Source organism: Barbus barbus (genome assembly GCF_936440315.1).
Source record: "Barbus barbus genome assembly, chromosome: 23".
NCBI classification, from domain to species: domain Eukaryota; kingdom Metazoa; phylum Chordata; class Actinopteri; order Cypriniformes; family Cyprinidae; genus Barbus; species Barbus barbus.
In genome coordinates this window covers 14,629,705-14,643,373 of record NC_136751.1, presented here as the reverse complement: position 1 = coordinate 14,643,373, position 13,669 = coordinate 14,629,705, and the positions used below count along the sequence as shown (strand labels likewise).

Here is a 13,669-nt window from a genome sequence, read left to right as displayed (position 1 = left end):
GATATATGTAGTCATCTTTGTTCTCTCTTTTGTGTGTGTGTGTGTGTGTGTGTGTGTGCGTGCGCGTGCACGTTTTTGTGACAAATCAGGACATATATTTTTATAATGACACAGGTATGACACAGGTATTACAAAGTGAAGGTGACTTTTCAGGACATTGCCCCATGTCCCCACTTTTCAAAACACTTATAAATCATACAGAGTGAGGTTTTTGGGGGAAAGTAGAAATGCACAGTCTCCTGTGAGGGCTAAGTTTAGGTGTAGGGCAATAGCACATACAGTTTGTACAGTATAAAAACCATTACGCCTATGGAGAGTCCCCACTTTTCACAAAAACAAACGTGTGTGTGTGTGTGTCTGTGTCTACTAGTCAGCAAAACCACTTAATACCCAAAACCTGTTAATAATACCCAAATTATTTGGTATGCAAAGCAAGTTTTGTCTGGTACCCAAAACCAGTGTTTAAGAGTATTCTGTCAGCCAAGAAGTTAACTGAGCAAAATCAGTCAAGAGCAGAAGCAGGACACGAAGTGATGATGATAAAAAAAGAGTAAAGTGTTATTAAACCACAGGCAAAAGCAATGGAAATTAACATTTCACCACAACATCCCATAAACCTTGAATTTCCATAAACATTCCCTCTTATCTCTTTCTCAGGAAGACAAACATCCCTTGAAACCTAAGATAAGGCTTTTATATATATATATATATTTTAAATTAATAAATAATATATAAAGTAATCATATACTATAAAAGAATAATCAATTAATGAATCTATGAAGTAAGTCTATAAATATCTATAATTATTACTATAAATTAATTTAATCTCAATTTAATCTGAGAGAACACCAAGCATTAACTAGGGTAATTAAAAAAAAAAAAATTATATATATATATATATATATATATTTGATACATAGCTTTTCATCAGTGTACAAATCTCCTGCACTGCTTTAACACACCTCTGCTTGAAGAACCCTAACAATGTAGGCTAATGTTTCATGCACTTCATAAAGAATCACTGATGTGCTTTAGATTCCATCAAAAATTGGATGGAAAATAATTTCCTACAATTGAATCAAAAAAAGACTGAAGTTATTTTGTTTGGGCCTTCTCACCTTTTACACAATTTAAGACCTACTCTGGGCCATTTTGAAGAAAACATTCATGAAAAGGTTATGAATCTGGGAATTGAATTAAAATCTGACAAACAAATTAACTCTGTAGTCAGAGCCCGTTTTTTTGCAGCTTAAGGGGCTTGACAAGCTGAAAAGTTTTCTCAGTTTTAATGATTTAGAGGTTGTTATTCATGCATTCATTAAAGGGACTTTGTCTACACAAATCTATTGTCTGCTCCTCACTCCATGGAAGAGAGGGGCGGAGTCAGCAGAGCTCATTAGCATTTAAAGCAACATGAACTAGAACAGTGTGCTGAAGACAGAGCTGGAGACAGGGTACAGGTGTTTTTTTACACTACCACTGAGAAATTTTAACCAAAGTATGTTATAGACTTTTCATTAAGACCCTAAAGAATCATATAAACGTTTGTAAAATGGGCATCCGATGACCCCTTTAAAACATATCTTTTTTTTCTCAGGCTTTTGTTTAACTTGAAAACACTTTTTTTTTCTGTTTGTTTCTTTTGTTTGGTGATGTTTTGCATTACTTATTGTATTATTTAATGATTTCAAATTTGATATTGTCTTAATGTTTTTGTTAGTTGATATTTCTAATGTTTTGGCTGTGCAGCACCAACGTCAGCAGTTGTTGCTTTTAAGGTGCTATATAAATAAACTTGACCCCGACCTTTAGTCAAAACACTTTAATTTTGCTTACAAAAATAGTTCATAATATCATTTATGTACGAAATATTTACATTTATTTACAATTTCATATAGTGTTATATTTTATTGGGCAGAGTTAGATTAAAATGGAGTAACATTATTGACTGTGCTGGATAAATAACTGAATAGTAAAGGAATGATGTATCTTGACTGAATTATCAGTATATTCTAGATGTGTCCAGTAGGTGGCAGCACTCAAACACAATGGACAACATTCAGTATGTCTCCTGCTGCCCTGCACTGAAGCCCGCGCGGTCCTGTGTTGTTTATACTACTCAAACACTCTCCTTCAACTAACCAAGAGCTTGTGCTGTGGTAAGCTCGTGACACCTTTTTAACTGACATTTTAGAATTTGCATTAGAGAAGTGCACGTCCTTTTACATGAGCTGAGTAAGCTGGCATAACATGCTTCATAGCTTGAAAACCATGCATGTGCATGTGTCATTCCACATTATATCACTTCATAATGTGAATGCATTTACTAAATTACAGCAGATGTGCCTGTTTGCCAATGCATTTACTACACAACTTATGTGTGCACATGATTTAGCAAATTAGCTGGGTAAATGTCCCACCCTGTCGGTTTAAACTGGTAGCTGTGCTTTGGGAAATGATAGCTGGTTTCTATCTGGTCTAACCTTGTCATTAGCGGATCCAAGTTGGTTATTAGCAGATTAAAAAGCTGATAGACCATCTATCTTGGACCAGCAACAAACCAGCTATTGCATGATCCTAAAGTGGTCTAGCTGGTTTCTGAAACATGATAACTGGTTTCTAGCAAGTCTGAGCTGGTCATTTTGTGAGACCAACTTGGATCAGCAACAAGGTTGTTAAGCTGGTTTTTGAGTCAGTCAGCTAGTGCCCAGTTTAGACAGATGCTAAAACAGATGTGGATATGAATAAGCATTTTATTGATGTTTTGACACAACAGTAGTTCATTTTGGCAGGTTTAGGAGCGAGAGCTCCTTGCTATGTCATGCATTATGAGTATGGATGTGAAGAAACTGAAAGTGAATGAGCTGAAAGAGGAGTTGCAGAAGCGTGGGCTGGACACCCGAGGCCTCAAAGTGGATCTGGTGGTGCGGCTGCAGGAGGCGACAGAGGCTGAAAAGGAACCCACCTGCAATGATGAGACTGAAGCAGGTACTCGAGTTTGCATGCATTGCATGCAGATCATTTGATGCATGCGTTGACTAATGTTAATGAAAACGCACTCAGCTGAAACATTTGTGATCACATTGCTTGTTTTCTTGTGACAGGTGTTGCAGAGGCTGAGAATGATGAGTGTTCTGACCAAGGGCAGATGGTTGCGGAGAAAGATGAAAATAAACCAGAGACTGTGGATGTACAACAGGTAACCGTTGAGACAATCTGCAAAAAGGGTAAGAGTGCAACTGGCATTTGTGGGTTTGAATGCATTTCATTAGCAATTTTGAATTTTGTGAGTGACTCAATGCTTGTTCATGTAAACATAATTACGAGATTTCTTAGATCTCCGAGAGCAGGATATCCGGTGACTGAAAAAAAGCCGAAATAGATATAATATAGAATTCAATTTAAAGGTAGAAAGTAACACATGGTTTAATGAAAGTTTTATGCATTTTCGATAATGTTTACTTTTATTGGGAAATGACTGTATTGGATTATTAACTTTATTTTTTGACTCTGAGGCCCCCAGTTGCTAACAAACATATTTGACCCCAGGTCTCTTCCAGTTGTTTGTGATTTTCTAGAAGAATTAAGGTTAACGGTTTATAACAGTTTTTACTCATAATCTCTGCTTGATCAATTATTTTAGAGCTTGGCTTAATTAGAAATATGTGTATTCATTATAAAAATTAATATGTTTTTATTAATTTACTTTGTAGTTACTATAAGTTTAACTAATTTCAGTTGTTGTCATCTAATTTAATGCTTGTTTTGTCATGTTTTAAATCATTTTGAGGCCCCTTTGGAAGTTTGCTGAGGCATATTATTATATTGAATATTTATTGTTTAACAAAACATGAAGTGGCACCAGTAAAGGTGAAAAATGAGGATGAGATAAAGATGGAAAAACAAGAACAGCAGCGGCCGGCCCCCGGCAGTGAATGGGAAGATCTGGAGAGCCAGCAGAATGCAGAGATCAAGACCGAACTTGACAGACATGCACATTGTGGCCATAAGAGGCGCTATGATGACAGCCACGGTTACAGCTATCATGAACACCGTGAAGACAGGAGGTGAATTCACCACAGTGCTTTTGTTTTAATCCTATATCAGCATTAGGATTTTGACTTAATGCACAGTAATAAGTGCTGTTACATTTACATTGTGATTTTCTATGTTTTATCACAGGTCCCGCTCATCTCTGCCATCTGCTGAAGAGGATGAGGAAGACTTTGATGGCTCACTGGTAGTCATTGACACTTGTACGTGAGGGCTTGTTTTGTGTAATTATGATTTATGATATCTCAATAACAGTCATAATAATGGAATTCTCTCTGTAAACCTCGATAGATAACTGTGACTTGCACTTCAAAGTCTCTGGGGACCGCTGCAGCGGCTGTCCTTTAACCATTGAGGGGTTTGCTTACCTTTGGTCTGGAGCACGAGCAACGTATGGTGCAAACAAGGGACGTGTGTGCTATGAGCTGAAGGTAATGTACATTACCTTTCAAATTTTTTTTTTTTAATGTTTATACTTTTAGGTTTACCAAGTCTGTATTTATTTGTTCAGAATACAGTCAAAATTGTAATATTGCGAAAAACTATTACCATTTCAAATAAATGGTAATAGTTTTCTATTTCAGTATATTTTAAAATATAGTTTATTACTGTAATGGCAAAGCTGATTTTTTTTTAGCAGCCGTTATTCAGTATTCAGTGTCACATGATCTTTCAAAAATCATTCTCATATATTGATTTAATGCTTAAGAAATGTTTCTTATTATTATGAATGTTGAATATTTTGTGTAAACCGTGACACATTCTTAGGATTTTTTTAATGAATGGAAAGAACAGCATTTATTTGAAATATAAATATTTTGTAACATTATAAATGTCTTAACTGTCTAATTTGATCAATTTAATCTGTCCTCGTTGAATAAAAGTAGGATATTAATTTCTTTCCAATCTTACCTACCCCACACTGTTGAATGGTAGTTCAGATTCGTTTTTTCTCTTTAATTAAAAGGATATTTCACTCAAAAATGAAAATTTTGTCATTAATTACTCACCATCATGTTGTTCCAAACCCGTAAGACCTTCATTCATTTTGGAACACAAATTATTTTTGATGAAATCCAAGAGCTTTCTGACCCTCCATTGACACCAATGCAACTGACATGTTCAAGGCCCAGAAACACAGTAAGGACATCGTTAAAATACTGTATGTGTCTTCAATGGTTCAACTGTAATTTTATGAAGCTATGAGAATACTTTACTGTCTATGGAGGGTCAGAAAGTTCTCAGACTTCATCAAAAACATCTTAATTTGTGTTCTGAAGATGAATGAAGGTCTTATGGGTTCGGAATGACATGAGTAATTCCCAGTGACAGAATTTTTATTTTTGGGGGTACTATCCTTTTAACTTTAAAATCATCTTAATAATTTACATAATCTTGTTTTTTGTCTCCAGGTTATGGAGTACATACCAGTCAAGCATCTTCCCGGCAGTGAGCCTGACCCTCATGTCGTGAGAGTCGGGTGGTCTCTGGATTCCTGCAGCACACAGCTTGGTGAGGAATCACAAGTACACTCACATGGGTTTGTTTATAGAAATGATCTTTCTAGGTTCTTATGTAAGGAATTACTTTGTTTCAGGAGAGGAGGCGTTCTCTTATGGGTATGGCGGAACAGGGAAAAAGTCTACCTGTTGCAAATTTGAAGATTATGGAGAGAAATTTGGTGAAAGTGATGTCATTGGATGTTATCTTGTGAGGGCTATTCTTACTTTTATTTTGGAATATGTTAAATCAGTGTCTTTGTTGCAAAACCTGGTCAAACCTTTGCTGTATACTGCAAGATAAAGGTGCAGTCACATTTACCACTACTTGAAATCTCTCATACAAAATCAAGTCATGAAGAATTTTGTTTGATAGACTTCCGGTGGTTAAGAAATTATTATTTTTAAGTATCATTCATCGTCAAGCACTTTCTTTCTCCTTTGAAATTTGTTGAGCAACAATAAATATGACCTTACCTTGTGTTATCATCTTATCTATCGTTTTAACACCTATAAGTGACTGATTTGGAACAGACTACATAGGCTGCAATTTCAGGTTTTGCACAAATAGATTCTAATTGAGTTTAGCATTAGCATGTTGCTAAGCTAACAACATGACGCACTATTCTGAAAATAAAAATACATAAAATGCTCAAAATTTAATTTGATTGAACAGCATTGGGATATGACCTACTGTATGATGCCTTCTGTATAGGTAGGCAAATCAGTAGGTTTTGGAATGAAAGAAAACCAAAATAACAAACATGTTACTACCTAAATAAAGTAGTTGACATAAATAGTCTCATTTGTGTCTTTTGCAGGACTTTAACAGTCATGAGCAGGTGAAAATGGCTTTCTCAAAGAATGGGAAATGGCTTGATGTGGCATTTCACGTATCTAAAGAAGAACTGGCTGGTCGTGCACTGTTTCCTCACGTCCTTGTGAAGAACTGCTCTGTTGAGTTTAACTTTGGCCAGCGAGTGGAACCTTTCTTTCCTTTGCAAGATGGCTACACTTTGATTGGGACCGTCAACATAGAGAACAGGGTCAGAGGAACTGTTGGTCCCACCAACAAATCTGATTGTGAGGTAAATTCTCCTGATTAGCTACATACAGGTATTGTGTGCATTAGATTTTATATTTCAATTTGCTTTTGCAGTGAAGTTCTATATAACATCTAAGACAAACGTTGTCTTATTTGACATTTTTTACAATCTTACAAGTAGATAGATACACTGCCGTTCAAAATGTTTGAGTCAGTAAGATGTTTTGTTTTTTTAGCATCAAATCAGCATATTAGAAAGATTTCTGATGGATCTTGTGACACTGAAGACTATTGGAAATGATGCTTTGCCGTCATAGAAATAAATTACGTTTTAAAATATAAAATAATATAAAATACATTTTTGTTGTTTAATTTGTAATAATATTTCACAATATTATTTTTACTATATTTTTGATATTTTTTCACCCTAGGTGAGCATAAGAGACTTTTTAAAAACATTAACAAAACATAGGTCCCCTAAACTTTTCAATGGTAGTATATATGGTCTCAAATAAATCGAGAGATGTGTGCAATATATCACTTTTGGGTCCCACTTTATATTAGGTGGCCTTAACTACTATGTACTTACATTTCAATTAATCATTTGGTACAATGCACTTATTGTGTACATGCGTGTTTTTACATTGTACTTATATTTTTTAAAATACCTATATGTAATTACATCTGTAATTAATTTCTGTAATTACATTTATATTTACACTGTTGACCAATCCCTTACACCGTAACCCACCCTTAAACCTACCCATACACCTACCCATACCACCAAACCTGTCCCTAACCTTACCCGTATCCCACCTCAATAGCAGCAAATGTGTTTTGCAATGCAATATGACCACAATAAGTACATTGTACTTATTTTTTGATGTAAGTACATAGTAGTTAAGGCCACCTAATATAAAGTGGGACCCACTTTTGTGTGTAGGTACTGATGATGGTTGGTCTTCCTGCTTGCGGTAAAACCACATGGGCCACTAAGCATGCAGAGATGAACCCAGAGAAGAAATATAACATCCTGGGCACAAACACCATCATGGAGAAAATGAAGGTAGGATCAGCATGTTTAAATGTGTTTTACAGTTCACATTTGAAAAGAAATCATGTGCTTGGGTCCAAAAACAAGTGCAATCGAATGGAATTGTTTTTATTAATTATGAAATAAAACTTTAAATAAATTACTTTTTTTAATAAATTTGTGATATAAATAATTGTATAAAAATATACTTTTTACTGTTCAAAAGTTTAGGCTCAGTAAAACATTTATAATGTTCCAAAAGATTTCTGTTTTAAATAAATGCTTTTTTAACTTATTACATTATAATAAATTGCATATTAATATAAATTAAAATAGAAAGGTTATTTTAAACTGTAATAATATTTCACAGTATTATTGTTTTTCATTTTTAATCAAATACATGGTGAACATAAGAGACTTATTTAAAAAAATATATATTTAAAAAAATCTTACCGACTCATTAGTGGATATTGCTTAAAAAATTATGAAGTTTTTATGGTTCTGTTATGGTCTTAGGTGATGGGATTGCGTCGTCAGCAAAACTACGCTGGGCGCTGGGACATCCTGATTCAGCAGGCCACTCAGTGCCTCAACCAAATGATCCAGATTGCTGGCTGCAAAAGACGGAACTACATATTGGATCAGGTACTGCAAACACATTCCTATGATTCCCAGTGAAGACAACTGTGAGTGAGCTCTTCTGTTTTTCTTCTAATTTGTTATGTATTTATGTTGCAGGAGGCCACAATATGCAGCAGCTTTGATTGAATGTTCTATATTGCAGTGTCAGAAAAGTTATTAATGTCAAACATGTTCATTCTTAGCATTTACATTATCTTGCATTTCCAATTACACTGAATTGCTCTGTGAGCCTCTCTGATGTTCTGGTAGCCCAAGACTATATTAAGATGTTGAGAGACAAGTAATCTCAGCCTGGTGAGTAAGAAAACCCATTTTGTTGCTGTACTAATTATAAAAGAAATAGACTTGGTTTTAAATAGACCTCCATTATCCTGTTGTTGTTTGTTTCAGTAGCAAGGTAAGTGGTTTCTTGGCTTTTCAGGGCATAGCTGGTATGTAAGGTAGGTAGAGTCACATGTCTCAAACTATGGAGTCTGTGAGTATTCTCAGGTAAGTGATGTATGTCTATATGTCTGTCTATAGACCTGAAGCACCACAAAAAGACGCATGAGTCAAGGTAAGTGAAGGAGACCCTTTTAGAATAGGAAAGCTTTTTTTTAACTCTTATTATACATATTTTGTGTGTATAGATGACATTTATTTTCATTACATTTTAATAAGTGTAGAGTTATCGTGTTGAATTAAATTCACAGTTAAACTGGTTATTGTACATGAGCTAGACAACATTCAGGGTTCCCATGGACATGGAAAAATATTTATTCCTGAGAAGAGAGAACTGGTTCTTAGTAAAATGATAATACAATAAAATACTGGAAACCAAGTTATTCTTTCTCATGGTGTTTTGTTTTGGAGTATTGGTATTTCAATATTCCGTTGCCAGTGCAACAATTCATTAATTTCTTGTAAAAAAGAAAAAAGGAACATAGTTTAACATTGTGGTACATAGTTTACTTTGCATAAGGTGGTGGTAAAATTATCTCTGAAATCTGATTCATAATTTGAATTTGGGGGCATGGTATTCCATTTCATGTCGACTTCAAACTACAAAATTAAGCTTTCAAATATTGAATCGGTTAAATATTGTTATTTGTGCCCATTATTAATTGTTACAAAATATTAACCGTTTTAACTGTTTTCAAAGGGAACAAAGAGTAATCTTATATTATATCTAAGGGTATATTATATATATATATATATATATATAGCTAAGGGTCTTTAAAAGTTTTTGTTCCAGAATCCAGGTCCTGACAAACACCTGTGTAAGGTAAGTGTGAGGTCTTGTAAAGGTTCTTCATTAGGTACAGGTAAAGAAAGAAAGACCACTCTCACTTCAATGCAGGGTTCCAGATTTCCTCTGGGGAAAATCAAAGCTACACAAAAGAAACAATAATGAACAGCTTTTACTTCTTTCTTTTCACTATTGCCAGACAAATGTATATGGATCAGCCCAGAGACGAAAAATGCGTCCTTTTGAAGGGTTTCAACGCAAGGCTATGGTAATTTGTCCCATGGACGAGGATTTAAAAGAGCGAACGTTTAAGCAAACTCACGAGGAAGGGAAGGATGTGCCTGATCATGCAGTTTTAGAGATGAAAGGTAGGAGCGCTGCTATGGAAAACAATAGAAACCATTTTTCACTTTTGCTTTGGCTTTTTGGTTTGGAATTGAACTTTAAAGACACATGTACTGCTTCATCAAAGAAAACAATCATCCCACCCTCACCTCCATGTCTTAATGATACATGAGATGCTGCAAACCAAGCATGTGCATTTTCATTAAAAATGACATTAAAAATAAGAATTCATGCTAATACCTTTTAGTCACAATACAGTGGTGGTCAAAATTATTAGAACACTAGTATTTTCACCAGCTAAAAAATGGTTTGAAGTAAGTTCTTTCTATCTTTTGTTGTAGTGCGTCAGTAGGAAATATCAGTGAAGAGACACATCCCTTTTTCCAACCATGTTTTTGAGGTTGCACTTTGTTTGCAGTAGTGTTCATGATTTACGCTTTTGATATGAATGTCAGTTGTCCCATCTTCTTTTAGCAATATTTTGTAAAGTCAGAATTTTCTCTTTTGTATTTTCTGGTTGTGTGATCTGTCCCAACTTTCCCCTTTCCATGGCTTTGAAGCCAACTTTGTGCTGCCAGAGGTCGGAGACTTCCTGGATGAAGTGACCTTCATTGAGCTGCAAAAAGAAGAGGCTGTTGAGCTGGTCAAACGGTACAATGAAGAGGGCCGGAAGGCCGGGCCTCCGCCTGAGAAACGCTTTGATAACGGGGGACACCGTAGATGTGAAAGCGGCTTCCAGCGGTACGACAACCACAGAGGGTCGAGAGGAGGACCTGGAGGAAGCTACAGGGGAGGTGAATTGACCTTATTAGGGTGTCAACTAATTCAAAACTCGGTCGTTAGTGTTTTTCGAGGCATCATCTTGCTCTCTGTTTTTGTCAGGCTATAACTGTGATGGCTACAATCAGAACCGCTGGGGAGGGAATCACAGAGACGGGCGAGATGGATACAGCAGCAGCCATCAGTCTGGAGGAAGCTACAATAGCAACCGCTATGGCTCCTATAACAAAGAGGGATATAACCAAGTGAGTCTGTACACAGCCATGTATCTGTGACAGACATTTAGCTTCATCAGATGTGTTTATGTGTTTTTGTTTTGTTCCCACATTTCTTTTAGAGCTATAACCAGGGTTACAATCAAGGCTACAACCAGGGCAACTATAGCCAGGGAAACTACAACCAAGGCTGCAACTACAGCCGATACCCAGATTATGGGCAAGGTGACCGTGACAATCGAGGATCTGGACAATCATATAACCAGCAGAACTACAATCAGCAGTATCAACAGGTGAGTTACAAGGAAGGATTAAAAACAACTTTTGCTCTGATAACTTCTCAAATAACAGGTTTGAAAGCTTCTGATCTGCTTTTCTTGGTAACATTTTACAAAATAGGAATATGCATCAACTATCTATACATGGGGTTAGTGTTGTGGACGTAAATGAATGAATCAATTTCTGAGAAATTTTATTATTGGTAATACGAACTCAATTACTAAAGCTTACAGCAGATGGTCAGCACTCTACCCAAATGTTCATTTTACGAAGGTATGGACAGTGCCCAACAAATTTAGATTTTGTAATGAAGAAAAAGAAGTCTTTAAAAACAATTCATCCCTTCCCTAGTAATAAATATTTCAGTTCAACCAAACTTTTGTTCCTTTTGAAAAAAGAAGAAAGATCTATCTCCCTATGTTATTTTACTTACACTAAACATTCTTGGATTCAAATTTTATCATATTTATCTATTTACATATTTTTCTATCTTTTTTTCTTCATTTTATTATTATTACTACCAGTAATGCTTCGGCTTCCATACTTTTTCACTCTCTAACCGAAATTACTGAAAATATTGAGTTGAAACAGTGTTACAAGATTGGTTGTATGTACTATATACATATGTTACAACTGTATATTATTATTATTATTAATGTTTTTTATTTATAACCGTTTCTCTCATATGCTGAAAGGCTTTGGAATATGTTTGTAGACATTCTGTGTTTATTGATATATTTGTGTTTGATTTTGGTATATTCCTGTTGGTTGTTCATTATTTTTTCTCTACTTTCTGTCATGTTTTTCCAATTTTTGTCATAATTTCAATAAAAAAATATATATATTTGTAATTTTTGTGTGTTAGAACGTTATTACATTTCTGTCAATAACAGTTTTAAAGTGCTAGCCTCGGGTTTAGAGATACTATAATACTAGATACTAACGTAATCATCTTTAAAAACGTCCGACAATACTGAAGAACTGTATATTTCTTTGTCTTTTTTCCCCACTTGTTCTGGTTCTCTCTTATGTATTATTATTATTACAAATATGACCACATTTAAACAATATTTGAACAAGCTTGAGTCTGATGTTATGGAATGGATTACCAAGCTTGGCTGTTGTAGCAAATCCTTTCACTCATAACCAGCTAGGAAAAAGAAACCTAGTTATTTTGGCTTGGTTTCCATATGATTAAACTAGGAAGTGGCATACAGTAATAATAATAATGTGATATAACACTCAGTGTTTACATAGTGGTGAGTTAGTTCCGTACATTCCACCTGCATGAATTACAAAGGTAATGTCTTAAAATTGTCTTAAATGGACAATTTAGACTTTACAAGTCAAATCTTTTATTGAGTAACCTTGAGCTTTCTACTTCTAAACCTTCTAATGTAGATTCTGAATGTATATGCATTTTCTATCCTTTTTATAAACTGAATGACTGTTCATAATTGTCTGCATGCCACAGCTGTTGATAGAATTGACTTTATTTCTAAATATTCCTTGAATGTGCTGAACAATCTTTTTTTGGTCATTTTGTTTTATTAGGTCAGATGATTGAAATTTAAGACTATATTCATAAAGATCAATATGTAGAAGCAGTACAAGTTTCCCTTTTATTGATGTGTGGTATTTTTCTCCATTATGCTCTGCAGTGGCAGCAGTATTATCAGAATCAGAACCAGTGGAACCAGTACTACGGTCAATATGGGAATTACTCTGGACAGCAGGGCAGCCAGAGCTCACATGGCTCACAGTAAACAGGAAGTACGCTCCGTTATCACAAACACCATGTTAAAGCTTCTGTACTTAAAATACATCCTTCCACCGTAACTACCATCATTTCATTTATCTTGTTAAACCTTTTGCATATTTTTCCAAGACATAGTAAGCCGATTGTTATGTCAATGATTGTCGATTGAACTAAATTACTTCACTGATGCAATTATACTAGTTAGTACAACCAAACCCCTGCTTTAGAAATAAAAGTAGAGATATGACTGATTTCTAGTATATGTGAAAGATGTTATTATTGCGAGATGCTTCTAGTTGTAGTGCCACAAACAGCCTGCAGGTGTAGAAAGTGTGAGATGCTTCCTCAACACTGATTGTTTTGCCAAAAACAAGTTTTGTTTTGCCTAAATTCCATTTAATTTGGAATGTAGATGCTTGTCATATCAACTATTTTGAGTCTTAATTTAACACGTTAAGACGTGGCAGTAAAAAGCATGTTTCTTTCTTTAAATTGTAGATGTTTAGTGTTTAATATACTCATTGCCATCACAACCTGAGAAGATGAAGAATGTTGCGTTGAGAACTAAAAAGTTTTATTCATCTTGATAATACCGTTATTAAGAGTGCTGACGATCATACTGGTTTTTTCGGAACTGTTAAGTTCATATTTAATGACGTTATTTGTTCTGTCCTGTTCAATCCATTTTTGCTTTGAGAATTAAATTATAAAACATCACCGTGACTCTGATGATGATGATTAAAAAATTTCAAACATGATTTACAATAGTGTTGTTGTTATAGCCGGACTCA

The 13,669-nt window shown here is 34.9% G+C and overlaps 1 protein-coding gene across 3 annotated transcripts; it reads left to right on the top strand.

Annotated features, from left to right (window-relative positions):
- Window positions 1–2,037: 2,037 nt before the first annotated feature.
- On the top strand, window positions 2,038–13,635 carry LOC306842790 (heterogeneous nuclear ribonucleoprotein U-like protein 1; the record flags this gene model as incomplete). Of its 3 annotated transcripts, none has more annotated exons than XM_079373856.1 (16): window positions 2,038–2,159; window positions 2,793–2,988; window positions 3,105–3,227; window positions 3,857–4,067; window positions 4,183–4,256; window positions 4,345–4,484; window positions 5,466–5,565; window positions 5,651–5,763; window positions 6,374–6,640; window positions 7,541–7,663; window positions 8,147–8,275; window positions 9,700–9,868; window positions 10,406–10,639; window positions 10,728–10,870; window positions 10,963–11,133; window positions 12,781–13,635. In XM_079373856.1, the coding sequence occupies 15 exons, from the start codon at window positions 2,817–2,819 to the stop codon at window positions 12,883–12,885; spliced, it is 2,274 nt and encodes a 757-aa protein (XP_079229982.1). In that variant the 3' UTR covers window positions 12,886–13,635. The 3 variants fall into 3 exon arrangements, with proteins under 3 accessions (XP_079229982.1, XP_079229983.1, XP_079229981.1); XM_079373857.1 differs by having other exon boundaries at window positions 2,046–2,159; window positions 2,780–2,988; XM_079373855.1 differs by lacking the exon at window positions 2,038–2,159 and having other exon boundaries at window positions 2,829–2,988.
- Window positions 13,636–13,669: the final 34 nt, after the last annotated feature.